At 45.8% G+C, this 20707-nt stretch overlaps 1 protein-coding gene across 5 annotated transcripts in view; it reads right to left on the reverse strand.

Moving 5' to 3' along the window:
- LOC125319421 (phospholipid-transporting ATPase ID-like) overlaps positions 1–20707 on the reverse strand; it is a 91937-nt gene that overhangs the window by 24215 nt on the left and 47015 nt on the right. For all 5 annotated transcript variants that reach the window (XM_048290565.1, XM_048290566.1, XM_048290563.1 and 2 more), the window contains 5 exons: positions 20344–20426; positions 9131–9289; positions 8331–8419; positions 3181–3377; positions 1862–2070 (listed from right to left, as the gene is read on the reverse strand). In XM_048290565.1, coding sequence (XP_048146522.1) covers positions 1862–2070; positions 3181–3377; positions 8331–8419; positions 9131–9289; positions 20344–20426 — 737 coding nt within the window. The remainder of the gene's footprint in view (positions 1–1861; positions 2071–3180; positions 3378–8330; positions 8420–9130; positions 9290–20343; positions 20427–20707) is intronic.

A 20707-nucleotide genomic window follows, 5' to 3' on the forward strand; every position in this document is an offset into this window, starting at 1 on the left:
AACACACAGCAGTTACCATAAAAATGACTGGCATTTGAGTAAAGAAGACTTGTCTTGAGCTGAACCCAGAGAGGATCTAGTGCTAAGTAGGAAATGAAAGTGCTTCCAGGGGATGACTTCTCTTGTGCCTTCTCCTTCAAAATCCAGCTCCTGGATCCTACTATTTGCAGCACTCCCTGGACACTCACAGAAAAGTGGTCTTCAAAGCCCATTTTCCCCCCATCTAGGTAGCAAGGCTGCTCTACTGATATTCCCTGGACACATGATCTGGTTACAGGAATTGAAGATATGTCATCTCCAGGATACATAATTAGAACTTCTGCCCAGAGACAAGTTTCACTAGGAAGGTCTGGACTGTGCCAAGGCAAGCCAGTCCCAACACTTCATAGAAATAAGATTGAAATGCAATGAATTACAGGAATGATTGACTCATATTTGCCCCAGCAACCTCAACTGTGACCAACCTCAAGTGTAGTGCTGGTGTGCCTTCACAAAGGCCCCAAGGGTATAAAAGAAAACACAGTAAACACCTCTCCTGAGAACCTAAGCATCAGTTGATTCCCTGGGAACCATAGCCAAGAGGCTTTTGTACACCTCCTTCCCTTAAGCCCAGAGGAGAGCAGAACTAGATCATCCTTTCTGGCATGGCTTTTCTGAATGCCCCTGAACAGCACAGAAGTACTGTGCTAGAAGAAGCTAAACATTTATAAAACTACAGGCAATAGATTGTTTGACTTCTTTGCCTGTATTTCCCATTCACTTCTTGAACCCTTACCCTGTATCTGTTAGTGGTGACATCGGCTTCAGAAAAGTCAGTTAAGGACACATGACGGGAGAGATTTCAAACTGTTTAGCAGTACTAATGTCAGATAGCATAGTATCACTGTTTGAGATATGGTGGTCTCCAAATATACACAGATTGATAGGAAGAAGTATCTTCTTCCAGTCAGCTGATAGTACTAAGAAAGGATGCAAGCTTTATGGCACATTAGTGCATCAACGGGTCTGACACAGGCAAAGCAAGCATCCATATACGAATAAGCAGTGACTAATTTCTCTGGGGTATCTAATGATGTTAATCAATTAGGCAGTTTGAGAAGTGTTAGCACCTCTTGAGCAGTATGAAGAAAACTGCCTGGGGCCATAGCATGAACAAGCCTTTTAAACCAATGACTTCTAGGACCTAACAGAACTAATTACTCTTGTTCCCCATTTTTTCCAACTCCCTACCAACTTTTCTCTCTTCTGATGGGTGAAGAATGTCAGGTGTAAGGACAAAGACCAGGTCTTTGACTAGTCCAACTACCTGAAAAGGATGTGGAAAATCACTACTCATGTCATGAGAAATTGCTGAAAGTGAGAGACAACAGTGTGAGAATCTGACAAAATCTGCAGATAGCCCCAGGAGGGATGGCTGATTTTATAAGGGATTAATAGGGAGTTAGTTATGTGAGTTACATGTTATGTTTTGCAAGGTTAGCAATACCTGGCTAACAATGCCAATAATACAATAAAAAGCTGAGACTACCTAACTAGAGATACCAGAAAAAAAAACCTGCAAATTTGAGTACAGATATTGTAAATCTGGGACAAATGAGGAGAAACTAAGAGTGTTGGTTCTTTAGTTGGGATAACAGTGGGGCAGAAAATGGGAGATAAAAGAGTGAGAAAGAAGGGGAAACTATTAATATGTGGCAAGTGGTGCAATCAGGCTGTCCAGACATCCCTGATGGGCAGCCTTGCACTTGATCATTGCAGCTCCTTACATGGCATTCTCTTCTGGATATCAGATTTAGTCTCTGTGGATGAAGAGGCACACAGTGAAACAGAACCCAGAGAGCACGACAAACAGGTAACATACCATAGGATTTGCCATTGATGGAGCACTTGTTGAAACACATGATGTTCTGGGTGAGAGTTCCTGTCTTGTCTGAGAAGATGTACTTGATCTGTCCCAGCTCTTCGTTGAGTGTAGTGGTTCGGGCCTGAGCTGGTGTGTCATTCAGCGGGTAATACATTTTACGGTCCCAGTCGATGTAGAAACTGTTACCCAGGCGTATAATCTCCACACTGATGAAAAGAAAGAGAAGGTGATTCATTAGCTTAAGGCACAAGGTCTTTATCTTCAGCACCACCATTATCAATTGCAATTAGGAGACAACTTTGTAGGGTCAACCCTTTGAAGGTTGAGTTCAACGACAGGTTGAACTCATCTGTCCACAGGCGGCCTGTGGTAAGGGATGCTGAATCAAGGCTCACTGAAATGATCTGCTAAGTTTACAGCAAACTCATTTCCTTTGTTTTATAAAGCAGTACTTTATAAAAGTACTTGGAAAGTTTCAGAAGTTTTTGGACTGAGAAGTGAGGCAAGAGCAGTGGGTTTCACTTGGTGCTGTTTCAGGAGATGGTTTCCAGCAGAGCTGTGGGCTGGGCTGAGCCCAGTGCCAGGGGCTGAGCACAGCCATGTCTCAAACAACAGAGAACTCCACAGCAAGAGAGCCATTGAGTCACTCAGTACAACCAAGAGTGGCATCAGCTTGAAGATGACAAGGATTTTCACTTTGGACAGGAATGCAATTCATTCCTCATGGTTACCAGCACAAAAGAGAGTCTCAGTAGCAAAGGTGACGGATGGCAGGTACAATGATAAATTAAACAAGGCTATACAATCTCTACCCCAGCCCCAAGGTTTGAGAGCATCACAGACACATTGCCTACCTGTCGCTCCTGCTTGGCTATCACCAATAACCAACACATCTCTGCACTGTCTGGGAAGAGGCAACAATCACACTGATAATATAGCACCAAGTACTTCAACCTGATTGTACCTACTTACCTGGCAATCCTCACACAGTCCTAAAGCTACCTCAAAGAACAGGCCATTCATTCACTGTTAGCAAGGTGCTAATGGTGGCAGGCTTCCAGCCCTACTCCTATAGCATCCTACACACCTACACCTCCCCTTTAACTGCAAAATCATCCTCTCCTCATTCAGGGCTCACTGTTGTCCCCACTCCAACCCTGATAAAGCCTTCTGAAGGCAGCAGAAACAGGAAAAGCATGAATGTGGTTGTGTAGGATCATCCGTGATGGGGCTGTGTTAGGTTTTAATGAAAATGCTGCTCCCAGTTAAGGCAAAGGCTCCTAAGATCAGAAGTGAAAGGAGCTTCCGGTACGTACCTGACGTAGAGTGAAATTGGTACCACGGTGTTTAGAATGATCACATATGACCAGAACATGAGGAAGCCGGAGTAGGGGGCAGAGTTGACACCCTCTGCCCAGGGCAGATAGACCTGGAAGTAGTAGCCCTTATCATGCTCCCAGATACCATTGCCAATGGCTAGGATGAGACACATCAATGCTAAAAATGCAAAGATCTGGAAAAAAAAAAAAAAAATTCAAAACCCAAACAAAATGTATTGCATTTTAGAGACATGGAATTTTTTATGTACAGGTTAGTTAGAAGACCCTAATGGGGTAGAGTTGGATAGCCTGAATCATAGGAGAATGTTCCTAGGGATGAAGAGGAAAAACCAGCAAAATTATGATACTTTTACCTCAAGAACAAAGTTACACAGTGCAGAGTCTGGCAACTTGGAATTAAAAGTCCTCAAACAGCTGGGGATTTAAATCCCAAGCAGACATCTCAACTAGGGTGGTTACAACAGTCTGCTGCAGAACACCAAATCTCATTAGAGGAGAGTTGAGCTGAGGATCCTCAAACATCTGGCTGCACACCTGGGAATAGAAACTGTCTGGAGGACTTTACCTGGCCATTTGTCAGATGTATCACAGTATTCCTCACAATTTCTGAAAGACTACTAAGGATAATCCAGCACCGTACTGTTTGGAGTTCAGCACTGGATATTATTCTGATGGTTAGAGGAGAGTTAATTGCTTTCTCAAAAAGAATGGTTGCCTTGGTATCTGCCCTCACGATTTGATTACACTTCCTTTGAGCAAACAAAAAGCAACACCAACCAGTGATGTGTATCCTTGGGCTTTAGAGAAGCCTGTTTCCTGAAGCCTAAAGCAACCAGGGCAACAGCAGCTGGGAAGTGAATTTCAAACTGGGATACCTTACTGAAAACTGGGGCTTGCTCGGGAACACTATTTAACAGACACAAAAACATTACATAGGTCATAAAGCACTTTTTGATTAAAAGAAGACAGGAATGTAGCAATACAATTATTTGGAAAAGAACAAAAAAAGAACAGGAAGAAGGAAATTTAGCAGAAATTAATACAGACTGCAAGGAATTATAGAACTGCAAATATCCAACAGTCAAAAAATATCAAGAAAAGAAAAAAATAAAATCATAAGCAGGTGTGTGAAAAGCAAACATGTTAACAGACAGTCCTCCAAGAGGAAGGAGGAAGGAAGAAGAAGGAATTATCTGCCCTATAGTAAATGAAAAAGGCAGATTATGTCTACTGACACAGAGCACTGTGTGGCTCTCTCTGCTGATAAGCATCTTCAATGCAGCAGGTCCATCTAATTCAAAGATGGAAGCTTAGAGGTTAGTTTTTAACTTTCCCTTTAATAAGGTTAGTTTTCAACAATGTTTTAAAAACTGGGAAGCCCCACCATTTTGGAATCCTGCTAATACAATTACAATATTTGTAAGGTAGAAATGGTGATGGTGGGGGAGATAAACTGCAGTTAACTTGACATCCTTCCTGGACAAATGATAATAAAATAATTCTTTTGGCACAGGCTTTTCCAAACATTTGACATAAACCAGCCAATATAATAAGAAAAAAAGTGAAGATATGGAGTCAACAGGCTGCACAAAAGAGCAATTAAAAATCAGCTTTTGCAAGTATAATCATTAGGGAAAAATTATCAGTAACTTGGACCATTATGTAAAGGCCACACAGCAACAATCACATTAAAACAGTAATCAACCTTTTTAAAAAGCAGTAATTGAGGGACAAACATAGAAATGTTAATGGTAAAGCTAATATTTGTACTGCTGAGGTAAGCGTGGCAGGAAGAAAGATACTTCTGTGAAGCAATATGAATCACTTGGTGAAAAGTTCATGCCTGATCAACTCAAATTTTAATATAAAAAAGCCACAAAAGGGAACTGTAAGAAAAGGTGGCAGACTGAGTGTCAGGGGACACATTTATTTCACACACGAGTAGTAGCTTTTCTATTTAATTGTGCGAAGCCAAATAAATTACTCAACTTGTGAAATGGAGACAATATTGCTTGCTGGTAAGGAATGTGGTGCAGTGTTTTTAAACCTCTGTGAACCAGAAATTAAAACATACTTGAATATGTGCCATTGTAATTATAAGGACTTAAGGATATATTAGAGGCATGACCCACCTCACTGCCCCACAGGTTAAAAATTATCCTTTGCAGAATATCACAATCCATGTAGGAATTTCAATGTGTGATTCAGCAATTGACATGCATGGGGCAAGACAGGAGCTGAACTTTCCCAAGGTGTCCCTGCCCATGGCTGGGGTGTTGGAACAAGATGATCTTTACGGTCCTTTCCAACTCAAACCACTCTGTGATTCTATACCACAGCAGCTCCTGCCCACAGTTGCACTCAATTTATGTCCATTTTGTTTTCTGTGCATTGGGCATGTCAGTGCTTTCACGACCCCACTCGTGCAACACTCACGCTTGCACAAAGCTCACTAACATGCTGTTTGCTCTGAGACAAATGCAAAGGACCAAGCCATTAAAAGCAGCCCTGGAGATTAATTTCCGTGCATAGAAACAGCTGTGTGCAGGGTGTCGCAATTGTAACCACAGCCCTGAAGAGAAGGACATGAAAAATCATAGGCTTGTGCATGCTCATGGGGCTTCCCAGCATGAACATCCTCCCTCCCTGGGTCCTGCCCATACACTGCCTGCTGGAGATCCTCTCGGTAAGAATTTTGTAAAGAGTAAGTGACTTTTGACTTCAAGACGAACATTGACTGTTGGACTGTGAATTAAAACAGTCTCGGTTTCTTAATTGGTGCTTTGTGTTCTGCTCTGGGATTTGAAGCAGTCAGTTGTTTAAGAGATGAATGTGAGAGCTCTCTTTTTCTGAAAATTTGCTCCTCCTAGCATGCTAAGAAGCAGGTTTTGGAGAAAAAAGCATTTTTGGAGCTGGCAAGTGCATCCCCAGCAGAGGACCATTAACTTCTGTCTCAGATCGATGAGAAACACCTCCAAATGTGACAAAACAGCTATGACTGCCATCTGGAAATGTTCACTTCTGATTAACCCTTGCTGGGGCAGACCAGGGCAACATTTAACAGGCACTCCTTTGGCGAACCTACTTAAATACTGCTTTGTGCCTGGAAGTTTTATGGGCAAATAAACACAAAATAACTTTGCCAGTGTTAATGTGGAATAAGTTTCACTACATGTAAATGACTTATTTATAGTAAGTTGTGGCTACTTTGTCTTAACTCAAGAGAGCACAATATACTGCTTGTTTTTATGACCACGCTCTGTAAACTTTGACCACCCAGTGAGCTGGAAAAACCCAATGCCACATCCTCTTAGGTGTCCAAAGAGTCTGGTGTTTAGGGTACGATAGAGCTTTACTTAGACATCAAAATTTTAGGTTCCTTAAAAGTGTGTAAAGGAGACAAACACACCCTTGGCTCCTCCAGCACCCAAGAACCTAGGCAGAGGCTGATGCAATCAGCTGCAAGTTGCTCAGTTTTTTTAAAACAGAGCCAGGAGGTAAATTCATCTCATTTGTTTTTATAAAGAGAGGCCAAACAGACTGAAAGTTCTGCGTGGGACCCTTGTCTTGTGAAAGGAGATTTAGCAAATCTTAATTTAACATTAAATTCCAGATTCCCTGTTCGGTTTTCCTCTGCTCTGTTTCTGTGCCCTGTGGATCACCCCGAGCCCATTCTCCTCCACAGTCAGAGCATAGCAGAACACCTATGAAAATGTGAAGTTCCTCAAATGCTCGCAAAATTTTGAATGTAAGAGGCCCAAACCTTGTTTGGTTTTGCTGTCCACTTCAGGGGAGGAAGGGAAGAAAACACTGAGGGAAACAAGCTGATGATAGCCAAGATTTTCCCTTGGCAGAGATTGGTGCAAGGTTACTAAAATTAAGAGCATGTCCTTACTGTACACAGAGCAAGGCCTCAAGATGGGTTGAAGACAACCCTGGAGTGGCTCTCTGTGCTATGGCACTGCTGGACATCCCTGGGCTCACCTAAAGGACTTTTGGGATCCCAGTTAAGAAATACAGGGGCTGAGATGAAGTGTGGAGGTTGGAGGGTGGTGCCACCCTGGAGATGTGTGTGCTCTTAAGCCCCAGTGCTGAGGAGGCATGAAGTCAGAGAGGGCAGGGAGAGCTCAGGACAGCCTTGCTGTGATGCACAGACTGCTGTTGGATGCCTCCTCCAGGGCTTGCACCAGTGCCTGGGAATGGATCCTGTCCCCAGCTGGATAGTAGGGTGATCTGGAGAGCAAGAGTAGTAGGGAAGAAGCAGTAACAGTGACCACTGACCACCGGACCTTCCCAGTCCCAGTTCCCACCATAAACTGAAGGTTGTGCAGCATGCATGGGAAAGCATGACAAATTTGCACTCAAAGGAAAATGAAATCTGAAACTAAAGACCTTTTCTTCAAGCAACACTGATTAAAGTAGTGTCAGAGTGTATGTCTTCCTTCCCTGAGTGGCTTTGAAGTCAAGCAGTAAAACCTTGAGAGAGTCTGTAAAAGAATCCTTATTTCGGTCTGGAAGTATTTGCCATTTCTTAAATCCACTGATGAGCTTAACCCTCAAATTAAATCTGTTTTTCAATCTGAGAAGAGTGCTTGCTAAGTAAGATTAGTGTTCTCAAATTTCCCAGCTGCTAAAAACACCAGTTTCCTAGCATTAATGAGACCATGTCTAATAATTTATCCTAACGTGTTAAGTCAGGAGCTGGCATCATGTAAATTAGCAAACTCAATTACCAAGTCCTATGCAGATATCACCAGAGATGCCAACAAATCACGAGGAAGAGAGAGAACTGCTAATGTTTATTTAAATAGAAAATGACAAAATTACTAGAAGAAAAAAGGGCTTTGCAGGCTTCAAAATATTTCTCACACAAAAATGCAGAGCAAGGAGGAGCAGAGAAAATGACAAGCTCAGAAGAAAAGGCCTTAATTCTGTCAATGTAATGGCCTTGCTTTGCAAGACGGGCTGGCAGAGGTGCTGCAGAACTCAGGCTGCTAATAAATTATTATGTACTTTTTCTTCTTATCGTCAGTCACTTCTGATATTCCCCCATTTGTGTGGACAATGAGGTGGAGCATCTGGAAATGATGAACACATCTGAAGAACGGCACATTAATCAGACTTACCACCAACACAAGGACATTCATGAGCCGATCGATGCTTGTTCGCTTAAAAGTTGTTTTTCCACTGTTCTGCATGAGTTTCGTGTCTGGCCCTGGAGATGAAGCACACCTGTTAATTTTAGTAATAAAGCTTAGCTGTTCTAAAGCTGATTCCCTCTGAGGCCCCACGGTGCTTTTCAGCATAAAAAACCATTGCAGCTCTCTTGAAGTCAGGTATGCACAGTCTTGAGTGCTGGTGAGAAACTTGGGCAGAAACAGGTTAAGCCACTTGTCTGAGACTACATGGAGAGAGCCACATAAAACCATTAATTCTGGACGTTGACTCAACTCTTTTCTTTCAACATCCAGCACTCCCTTTCAGCTTTAATCACTCTTCACTGAATACCAGATATTGCTATGTTATTGGTGATATACTATGTATTATCTCACATGTCTAGAGGAGTACAGAAACAACAGGACTGTGCTCATGAAAAGCGTAGATCTAATCAATAATATTGTTGATGACTCTGATATTCCAATATGGATTAAAATCACATAGAAATGATACAGAGTGTTTAATCCAATACACTTGAGAGAATTCTTAACCAAATTTAACTGTTACATTCTTTCTTAGTCATCAAAACTCCCCTCCTGTACTTTGCTGTGTGCATTTCTGAAACAAGAAAGTTTTTTCTCCTTGTACCTGGTAGAAACATACTTTACAAAGAGGAAAATACTTGATTCCTTTGTGCATGCTGGGTGTGATGTATTCCCATGCTAGTGCTGCTGGGCTCTGCAATCCACATGTCAGTCTTTTTACCTACCAGCATAAATAACGAGTCCAAAGCACCACTCTGTGTTCCTGATAGTACAGCCCCTCAGCAACATCTTCTCATTGTCCAGGGCATACTTCTCTCCTCGAAGAGTAAGAGTTCCTGTGAATTTATCCAGTTTGTTATTTGGTGCCTCACATCTGATTTCTCCTGTAAAAAGAAGGTAAAAGCAAAAATGAAAATCTTGGTCCAGAAAGGTGTCATCAATACTGCATTCCCGGCTGTTCCTCAGAGAGACATATTTCACACTGTTGTTGCAATCGACTCCTAACCCTGTCATTCCCATCCTATACCTTATATTTACTCATGTTCTGGGATGTTGCTCCTTCCCCATATGAATCTTGTAATTCAAAGGACCACAATGGACGTGGATCTATCCAATTCTTTGAACATGGCAATTTTTTATTGGTAGAGTACAAAACAAAGTTTCCACAACTTTTATGTGGATGAGAAGAAATGTTGAACCAGCAATGTACTTTTAATCCATTCACAGCAAGTTCATAGTGGTAGGATGTCACTGGATAATTTTAGCTAAAAGTGCTGACATCATCTTTTTTCTTATTTCATTTTACCTCAAACTGCAGGAGCCCAAGTGAATAAAATCATAGCCTAAAGGCTGCAGAAGAGTAATTAATTGAGGTGTCTTTGTTCACTGTTTTTTAATTTCATCTGTTTTATAACTCAGGAGCATATAAAAAGATACCGCTACCTTCTTTGGCCACACAGCTGACACTGTAAGTGATTGGAGTGTCTATTTCCATGCTTTATATTTATTTATTGTAATAAAATGTGTTCAGATACCTCAGTACAAAAACGACTATTTAAATCAACAGCTGCACCTGTCATTTAAAGATTCAAAGCAGAGCCCTGTGGATGAATTGAAAAGAACTGGAAAATACAAATATGCCTTACTGAAAGGCAATCTAAGAGTTCAGTCTGTTCACTTAATCAGCCGGAACACTGAAGTTATTTTGATCACAAGCTGTAAATACGTACAAAAAGACTAGCATTTGCAGAGAGTGCAGTTCTTCTAGCTGCTCTCAGATTTACACACCAGGCTCAAGAGACTGGAAACAAAATCCAGGGAAGTCCAGAAGAAAAGTGCAGCTTTAAGTGTCATGAACATCTGTTGGGGTTTTAGTTTAGTCTTAGGTTTTCCTGTTAAAGGAATTTTCTCCCATATGCATGTTGCTAGGGGACAAATAGCTGTACTTAAGAAAGACAAAAAGGGGAGCGGGGCGGGCCTGGCTACTCTTTTGTCTACACCTGGGTGTGGGGACAGTTCGCTCTGAGCGTCCGGAGAGAGAAGCTGCAGAGAAAGGAGCTGCTGCTGCTTTCTTTTTGGCCGTTCTTTCTTCCTGCTGGAAGCAACGCCGGGACCCCAAAAGCCGCTTTTCCCTGCCCTGCTGGAGACCGAGCTGTGGCTGTCCTGCTCCGCTGCTGCTTCGAGTTTTCGCTACGCTGTAGCCCTGCTCACCCTGCCTGCCTGGGCCTCCGTGGTTTTTTCCCATCTGGATACATCTCGTCTGCCACCCGGGATTTGCGTTCGTCCCTGCCATTCCAGCCTGCTGTTCCTGAGAGTCCGGGATCGGCTGCCCAGGGGTTTGTGAAGCCTTTGTTCCATCCCTTCCCGGGATCCCAGGGCACCAGAGCCGCGGGTTTCCCGAGCTCGCTCCGGAGCGCCCCCTGCAGCCGCGGGGGAACCATCGCACCTGCCCTGCTCACCGGGAGCCGCCAGCGCCCCTGCCGGCTGCGAGCGGAACTGCACCCGAGGGGAAAGGGCCTGACAGCCGAGAAGGCTGGCACTGGGTTTGTGATTGCTGTTACTGCCATAGTTGTTGTTGTTTTGTTTGACTGGTTATATACATATATATATAGAGTAAAGAACTGTTATTCCTATTTCCCACATCTTTGCCTAAAGGCCCTTGATTTCAAAATATAATAACTTGGAGGGAAAAGGGGTTATATCTGCCACTTCAAGGGGGGCCTCTGCCTTCCTTAGCAGACACCTGTCTTTCAAAATCGAGACAGATCTTGGCGCCCAACGTGGGGCCTGAGGGCATTAAGAGATAGAGGTGAAAAAGGAATAACAGTTCCTCGATAACTTTATTTTGTGTGCTGGATATTGGAACCTTGTTAGGCAGCACTATGTGGTCTAGTTTACCCTGGTTTGGGTGGCATGTAGCCGTGGCTATATTCTTCCCCTTTGCAGCTCCTTACTTGAATATGGGTCCTCTGACTAAGGCTACCATTGCTGTTATCCAGCTTGCGTTATGGGTCGAGAAGGTGAGGAATTCATGGGTTTTTAACTTCCTCCGGAATGTGGGCACATGGATAAACAGTTATCACACACTGAGCACATGTTTTTGGGGTTATGTTAACAATGGTACCTTCTGTGAAGAAATGACACCAGGGGAAGTTTTCTCCCAACCCCTCAACCAGTTCTTTGGGCCCACCCCATCAATTTTCGAAGGGTTTAAATTCCCTCTGAATACTAACCATCTGCTGCTGATAGGCCTACTCTATTTAGCATTCAAGGATAAGTTGAGATTGGCTTGGATATCTACCCGGACACCAGCCCCAGAGACTAGAGATCCTGCCCCAGAACCTGACATGACCCCAGAGAGTAGAGTTCCTACCCCAGAGCCTGATCCTGCCCCAGAGCCTGACACGGCCCCAGACACTAGAGATCCTACCCCAGAGCCAGAGCCTGCCACAGCCCCAGACACTAGAGATCCCGCCCCACAGACTGATACTGCCCAACAGTCCACCTCAGAAATGGACTACCCAAACTGGGTGGGGGTACTGGCAAAAGGGATGCAGGAGATGTGCCAAGAGATGGGTCAGGTGCGCCAGGGGATATGCCAGGAGATGGGCCAGGTGCGCAAGGAGATGTGCCAGGAGATGGGCCAGGTGCGCCAGGAGATATGCCAATTGCTAAGGGAATACACCTCCTCAGCTAGTGAAAAACCCTCTCCCTGCCCCAAAGAGGGTGAGTCCGATGGTGCAGCAGTGGAACCCACGGATGTCACAACCGTCCAAGCTTCAGCTGAACCACAAGGACAACCACAGCCAGCAGCAGTCGCCCCTGTGCAAAGGAGGAAGTATAAGACCAAATCGGTACGACCAGTTAATGATGATGGGCAACCAGGGCCCTCACAACCAGCAGGAGAGCCAGAGCCAGAAATCATTACTGAGTCCCTGTCGCACGACAGTCTCCGTGCTATGCGAAACGACATTGTGCGAAGGGGGCGTGAGCCTTATACCACCTGGCTGCTTCGGGTTTGGGACCTTATGGGCACAAGTGTGCAACTGGATAGTGGTGAGGCAAGGTATCTGGGATCGTTGACCCAGGACCCAGGTGTGGACCAGATATTTGTGAGGGAGCCAGGGCCTCTCCCTCTCTGGGAGCGGCTCTTAATGAGTGTGAGAGAAAGGTTCATTCACAAAGAAAGAATGCAGGAGTATCATCATAGAATGCAGTGGAAGACACTCGAGCAAGGGATCCAACAGCTAAGAGAGGTGGCAATATTAGAGGTACTCTTTGGGAAGGATGGACAGCATGATAATGACCCCGATAAGGTCAGGTGCACAGGACAGATGATGTGGAACCTGGCAAGGCTAGGGCCATCGCAATACACCACCTTCATTGCAACGATTGATGCTGACAATACCCGAGAAACAGTGGGCTCTGTTGCCAACAGGCTCAGGCATTATGACAGCATGATCAATGGCCCGCTGAAAGCTCATGTCTCTGCTGTGGTCCAGGACCTCAAAGAGGAGATGAAGGAGAAGATGGAGGAGATGAGGGAGGAGATGAGGAGGGTCAGTGTGGCACCAGTGCGAGTCACAGGCCCCCAAGTCAGAGCCCGTCATCCCCCTGCTAGAGAGAGAGGGTACACCCCACGAGCTGAGCTGTGGTTTTTCCTGTGTGAGCATGGGGAAGACATGAGAAGGTGGGATGAGAAACCCACCTCTGCCCTGGCAGCGCGGGTGCGTGAACTCAAGGAGGGAGGCACTAACCGAGGGGGTTCCGCTAAGGTGAAGGTAGCCTCAGCCTCCCGTGACCGAGCTGCCAGGTATCACAGAAGGGAAGATGATATGTCGGATCCCCTTGAAGGTACCTCGAGCATGTACGCCCAGGGAAAGAATGATAACCAGGGCTAGAGGGGCCCTGCCTCTAGCCAGGAAGAGGCACGGGAGAACCGAGTTTTCTGGACGGTGTGGATCCGATGGCCTGGCACATCAGAGCCACAAAAATATGATGCATTGGTTGATACTGGGGCACAGTGTACTTTAATGCCATCGGGACATGTGGGGGCAGAACCTGTATCCATCGCTGGGGTGACCGGGGGATCACAGCAGTTGACCCTTTTGGAAGCTGAGGTGAGCCTGACTGGGAAGGAGTGGCAAAAGCATCCGATTGTGACCGGCCCAGAGGCCCCGTGTATTCTGGGCATAGACTTCCTCCGGAATGGCTACTACAAAGATCCAAAAGGACTCAGGTGGGCATTTGGGATTGCTGCTGTGGAGGCAGAGGGCATTAGGCAATTGAACACCCTGCCTGGACTATCTGAGAATCCTTCTGCAGTTGGGCTCCTGAAAGTGGAAGAGCAACGAGTGCCAATTGCCACCTCGACAGTGCACCGCCGGCAGTATCGGACAAATCGAGATGCTGTGATCCCCATCCACAAGATGATCCGCGAGCTGGAGAGTCAAGGGGTGGTCAACAAGACCCACTCACCCTTCAACAGCCCCATCTGGCCTGTGCGCAAGTCTGACGGGGAATGGAGATTGACTGTGGACTATCGTGCCCTGAATGAAGTGACTCCACCGTTGAGCGCTGCCGTGCCAGACATGTTGGAGCTCCCTTGGAGCTCCATGTTGGACGAGCTGGAGTCCAAAGCAGCAAAGTGGTACGCCACTATTGACATTGCCAATGCATTCTTCTCCATTCCTCTGGCAGCAGAGTGCAGGCCTCAGTTTGCCTTCACCTGGAGGGGCGTGCAGTACACCTGGAACCGACTGCCCCAGGGGTGGAAGCACAGTCCCACCATCTGTCATGGACTGATCCAGATTGCACTAGAAAAGAGTGAGGCTCCAGAACATCTGCAGTACATTGATGACATCATTGTGTGGGGGAACACTGCAACCGAAGTGTTTGAGAAAGGAGAGAGAATAATTCAAATTCTCCTGCAAGCTGGTTTTGCCATCAAGAAGAGCAAGGTCAAGGGACCTGCCCGAGAGATCCAGTTCCTGGGAGTAAAGTGGCAAGATGGACGACGTCAGATTCCCACTGAGGTCATCAATAAGATCACAGCAATGTCTCCGCCGACCAACAAGAAGGAAACACAAGCTTTCCTAGGTGCTATAGGTTTCTAGAGGATGCACATTCCCGAGTACAGCCAGATCGTAAGTCCTCTCTACCTGGTTACCCGCAAGAAGAATGATTTCCACTGGGGCCCTGAACAGCAGCAAGCCTTTGCCCAGATCAAACAGGAAATTGCTCACGCCGTAGCCCTTGGCCCAGTCAGGACAGGACCAGAGGTGAAGAACGTGCTCTACTCTGCAGCCGGGAACAATGGTCTGTCCTGGAGCCTCTGGCAGAAGGTGCCTGGTGAGACTCGGGGCCGACCACTGGGATTCTGGAGCCGAAGCTACAGAGGGTCTGAAGCCAACTACACTCCCACCGAGAAGGAAATCCTGGCAGCTTATGAAGGAGTCCAAGCTGCCTCAGAAGTAATCGGCACTGAGGCACAACTCCTCCTGGCACCCCGACTACCGGTGCTGGGGTGGATGTTCAAAGGAAAGGTTCCCTCCACGCATCACGCCACCGACGCTACTTGGAGCAAATGGATTGCCCTCATCACGCAGCGTGCCCGAATTGGAAACCCAAGTCGCCCTGGGATCTTGGAAATAATTACGAACTGGCCGGAAGGTGAGACTTTTGGGTTATCTTCTGAAGAAGAAGAGGAGCAGGTGACACGTGCCGAAGAAGCCCCACCATATAACGAGCTACCAGAGAGTGAAAGACAATACGCCCTCTTCACTGATGGTTCCTGCCGAATTGTAGGCGCTAGCCGGAAATGGAAAGCCGCTGTATGGAGCCCCACACGACAAGTTGCACAGGCCACTGAAGGAGAAGGTGGATCGAGCCAATTTGCTGAGCTCAAAGCTGTCCAATTAGCTCTGGACATAGCTGAAAGAGAGAAGTGGCCAAAGCTCTACCTCTACACCGATTCATGGATGGTAGCCAATGCTCTGTGGGGTTGGCTGGAAAGGTGGAAGAAGGCAAACTGGCAGCGCAGAGGAAAACCAATCTGGGCTGCTGAAGAGTGGAAAGACATTGCCACTCGGGTAGAGAAGCTATCCGTGAAGGTCCGTCATGTAGATGCTCACATCCCCAAGAGCCGGGCTAATGAAGAACATTGTAACAACAAACAGGTAGATCAGGCTGCGAAAATAGAGGTGTCCCAGATAGACTTGGATTGGCGACATAAAGGAGAACTGTTCCTAGCTCGATGGGCCCATGATGCCTCAGGCCATCAGGGCAGAGATGCCACCTATAAGTGGGCACGAGACCGAGGGGTGGATCTAACCATGGACAGTATCTCCCAGGTTATCCATGACTGTGAGACATGCGCTGCGATCAAGCAGGCCAAGCGGGTGAAGCCTCTGTGGTATGGCGGGCGATGGTCCAAATACAAGTATGGGGAGGCCTGGCAGATTGATTACATCACACTGCCTCAAACCCGCCAAGGCAAGCGCTATGTGCTCACAATGGTAGAAGCCACCACTGGGTGGCTGGAGACCTACCCTGTGCCTCATGCTACTGCCCGGAACACCATCCTGGGCCTGGAAAAGCAAGTCCTTTGGAGGCATGGCACCCCTGAGAGAATCGAGTCTGACAATGGGACTCATTTCAAGAACAGCCTTATAAACACCTGGGCTAGAGAACATGGCATTGAGTGGGTGTACCACATCCCTTACCATGCACCAGCAGCTGGGAAGGTTGAGCGGTGTAATGGACTGCTTAAAACCACCTTGAAGGCACTGGGTGGGGGGACTTTCAAAAACTGGGAGATGCATTTAGCAAGAGCCACCTGGTTAGTTAACACTCGAGGTTCCACCAGCCGAGCAGGCCCTGCCCAATCCGAACCCCTACAAACAACAGATGGAGATAAGGTTCCAGTGGTGCACATGAGAGGTATGCTTGGAAAAACTGTTTGGGTAAAGTCCGCCTTGAGCAAAGACAAACCCATCCGTGGGGTTGTTTTTGCTCAGGGACCAGGTTGCACCTGGTGGGTGATGCAAAAGGATGGAGAGACCCGATGCTTACCTCAAGGGGACCTTGTTTTAGGGTGAACTACCCATGGCTCTGTACTTGTATCAATATCAGCATGTATATTTGTATATAATTTGGGTAATGCATAGATTTATATGGTTAAAAAAAAAAGGGTTAAGTTTCATGTAACATGTTAGTATGGGAAAAAATTCGGGGTGGATAATGTTGGGGTTTTAGTTTAGTCTTAGTTTTTTTTTCCTGTTAAAGGAATTTTCTCCCATATGCATGTTGCTAGGGGACAAATAGCTGTACTTAAGAAAGACAAAAAGGGGAGCGGGGCGGGCCTGGCTACTCTTTTGTCTACACCTGGGTGTGGGGACAGTTCGCTCTGAGCGTCCGGAGAGAGAAGCTGCAGAGAAAGGAGCTGCTGCTGCTTTCTTTTTGGCCGTTCTTTCTTCCTGCTGGAAGCAACGCCGGGACCCCAAAAGCCGCTTTTCCCTGCCCTGCTGGAGACCGAGCTGTGGCTGTCCTGCTCCGCTGCTGCTTCGAGTTTTCGCTACGCTGTAGCCCTGCTCGCCCTGCCTGCCTGGGCCTCCGTGGTTTTTTCCCATCTGGATACATCTCGTCTGCCACCCGGGATTTGCGTTCGTCCCTGCCATTCCAGCCTGCTGTTCCTGAGAGTCCGGGATCGGCTGCCCAGCGGTTTGTGAAGCCTTTGTTCCATCCCTTCCCGGGATCCCAGGGCACCGGTGCCGCGTGCTCCCCGAGCTCGCTCCGGAGCGCCCCCTGCAGCCGCGGGGGAACCATCGCACCTGCCCTGCTCACCGGGAGCCGCCAGCGCCCCTGCCGGCTGCGAGCGGAACTGCACCCGAGGGGAAAGGGCCTGACAGCCGAGAAGGCTGGCACTGGGTTTGTGATTGCTGTTACTGCCATAGTTGTTGTTGTTTTGTTTGACTGGTTATATACATATATATATAGAGTAAAGAACTGTTATTCCTATTTCCCACATCTTTGCCTAAAGGCCCTTGATTTCAAAATATAATAACTTGGAGGGAAAAGGGGTTATATCTGCCACTTCAAGGGGGGCCTCTGCCTTCCTTAGCAGACACCTGTCTGTCAAAACCGAGACAACATCTTTACCACTACACATTTTAAAATTAAAGATTATTAAAACCATCAAAAAAGCAGCTAATCTAGGGCAGACAAATCATCAGACACAAAAGATCAAACAGTTAGGAAATTCAGTGACACATGTGACATCAGAACTCATGGTACCAACTGTGTTGATCTTCTATTTTATCCTCTGGTTAGTCCAACAATAACCAGACCTGTGCTCCAGCATTTCTCAAAGTCTCCAGTAACCAGGCCCGTCTCATTACCACCCTTGCAACGCCTTGAAAAGCACAAAGGAAACAGAGGCTTTGCAATGGAACCTCAAACAGCACAACGCTTGGCAAAGCAAACCCAGAGCATGGTCTCCCACCAGGAACACTGTGCCTGCCATGGGACAGTGCTCCTGTGAGCACCTCCGGTGTCCACATCTACTTTCCCATAAGCAGGTGGGTCTGGGCTACTGACATGCTGATTTTGAGATCAGAAGGGATTCATCCAGATGAGACTGACCACAAAAGAGTGAGAAGCTCTAAAAATTCCCCCAGGACAGCTGCACTGAGCCCAGTAACTCTGCAGCTGAAGGCACCACAGCCAGGCACCATGCTTCCTGTCCCCCTCTCCCACTAACAGCAATAAGATATCTGGAATACATTTCAGCTGAAAGAGTTAAATACTGCCAAGTCGACATATGGTAAGTAGAGGGTAACTGAAAAGTATTGCTGCCTTTCTGGTCTCCCAGTTCCCCAAATCAAACAAAGAAATTCAGAGTTTTGCAAGCATCTCCCTTATCTGAACCATCAAACAAACATCATAGCTCACATTAAGCATTCCACTGAGTGCCTGTATTAGCTGCAAAACCCTGTCCTCTCTTCCTGTCTTAAAAAGTAATTAGATAAAGAGTTACATAAATATTTAAGTATTTCTATGGAGGTTTGCTAAGGGAAATGCAAAGCTGGGTCTGATTCCAGGCACTCTTCCCAGTACACTGTCAAATATAAATCATACTGGGAAACATTTTATTCATTTTAAGTATTGTGAAGAGGTCACTTTTATTTACAACATAAGTAAAATAGATATTTACAGAATAAATAAATATCCAATAACAAAATCCTCAATTTTCCAAAATATTTTTAAACATTTTTTAAATTACGCACTTACAAGAACACAGTGCCCTTAGATAAGCATCACACTAAACATGCTTGAAAAATTATCTAAGATTAAGATTTTGCTTAAATTGATAGACACTTCAGCCTGCTCAGGAAAATAATTAAGGCATGCCACTCCAATTACTAACGTAAAGCATCTTAACTGCACCTGTAAACACATATTTCTCAAGACCTAAAACACTCAGAACCTCAGCCATCACTTCAGAGAAATCCTGATGTCCTGAGCTGAAACTTGGCAAAAACCACTTGGATTACTGCACAAAACCTCAACAAAGAAGGCAAAAGAAACTCTACCAGAGACAGTCTCAGCTATGCTCTTTGCCACATCCCCACCACTTGTCCTGGAATCATCTACTTATTTCAAACACATTTTTTTCTAAAATTTTTTTCCCCTCTTTATCTAAAAATATTTCCTGAGAGCCTGCAATCCTTGAGGCGTTCCAAGGACACCAGCACTCATTCCGCCCCTCTCCACACTGACTCCTCCTGTAATCCTGACCTCGTATCTAAGCCAGCAGAGCACTGCTGAACGTGAGTAACACCACTTGGTCTGTTCCCTCATCTTCTCTCCACAGACAGATGATGTGTGAGCATGGAGTATTCTGGTTTTGACAGGCCTAGCTCCTTAGCAGTATGTGCTGCTAAGTATTCTCTGGTATCCAGTGACAGGACGCATGGGAATGGTTGAAGTTGCACCAGGAGAGGTTCAGATTGGACATCAAGAAACATTTCTTCACTGAGAGTGTGACTGCTCACTGGAACAGGCTTCCTCTAGAGGTGATTGATGTCCCCAGCCTGTCAGGTTTAAGAGGCATTTGGACAGTGCCCTTAAAAACATACTTTAATTTTTGGTCAGCCCTGAAGTGGTCAGGCAGTTGGACTAGAGATAATTGTAGGTTCCTTCCAATTAAAACATTCTATTCTATTCTATTCTATTCTATTCTATTCTGTTCTAATTCTTATTCTATTCTATATTCTATCCTATCCTATCTTGATTTTGATACAGCAAGTAGTAGTGAGAAAGTTAACCACATCTGCACTGCTTGCCTTTAGATACTTTTAAAAATTCAGTCTTTATTGTGGCATTGAGAGAGGAAAGGAATGGTTTCAAGGTGAGGCTTCATGCTCGGAAGTAATCACCTGTCCTGTGGGCACAATTAGTCCTCAGGTCTGTATGGTGTCTGGGAAGTGCCACTGATCAGAAGATAAATGTAATCGGTGCATCAGCATTGCTACATCAGTGTGAAAATGTTTTGAGGCCAGAACTAAGCATAAGGTTTTGGAAAAACAGTTTCCATTGTGCAGTTATGTGGACTCTTGTGCTGGGTTTCAAGGTGGGTAGTCTCGACATGCACAGACAGACACAAAAGAAAAGTGTCCATCCACAAGAAGTGCCACTGATGCAGTGTCAGGTTGTAGTCATACATGGCACCAAGACCAGCAAGCAAAGAGGGACCTTTTCCTTTACATGTGGTGTTGATACCTGTTGTACAGACTACAGAGTGCCTGTTCTGTTTTGCTGGCACTGCTTCCAGAGAAGCCCTAGCAGGGGGCAGTGGGCAGCTTGGAAGGAACAGTCCTAACTACTCTCTGTAATTTCAGAAAATCCTCTGGAAAGTGAATTTTCCATTTGTACTCACCATTGAACTCTGTCAGCTTTTGCAGATCTTCTCCAAGCTCTGCAGTGACTGTCAGTGCCTGCTTCACCTTCAGGTTTGTTTCACTGTGACAAAAAACGTAAGACAAACACATGAACTGAAAGTCATATGTGAACTGAAAGCTCCCCCTGAAAGTCACTTCTGCTCTTGAGGACAGTATTCTTCCTTAGACATCTGATGGACTGTGATACCATGTACCTGTTCCACCTGGCCAAAGGGTGTAGATTGTCTCTTTCAGTTGCAATGGCACATAGTTCAGAGGAATTCTAGGTATAGTACCAAAGGCGAAGTGGCTCTGTCTTCTTAATTTTACCACAGAGCACCCCACTGTCTATCTTGTCACCCA

This window comes from Corvus hawaiiensis, chromosome Z (assembly GCF_020740725.1).
Source record: "Corvus hawaiiensis isolate bCorHaw1 chromosome Z, bCorHaw1.pri.cur, whole genome shotgun sequence".
NCBI lineage: Eukaryota > Metazoa > Chordata > Aves > Passeriformes > Corvidae > Corvus > Corvus hawaiiensis.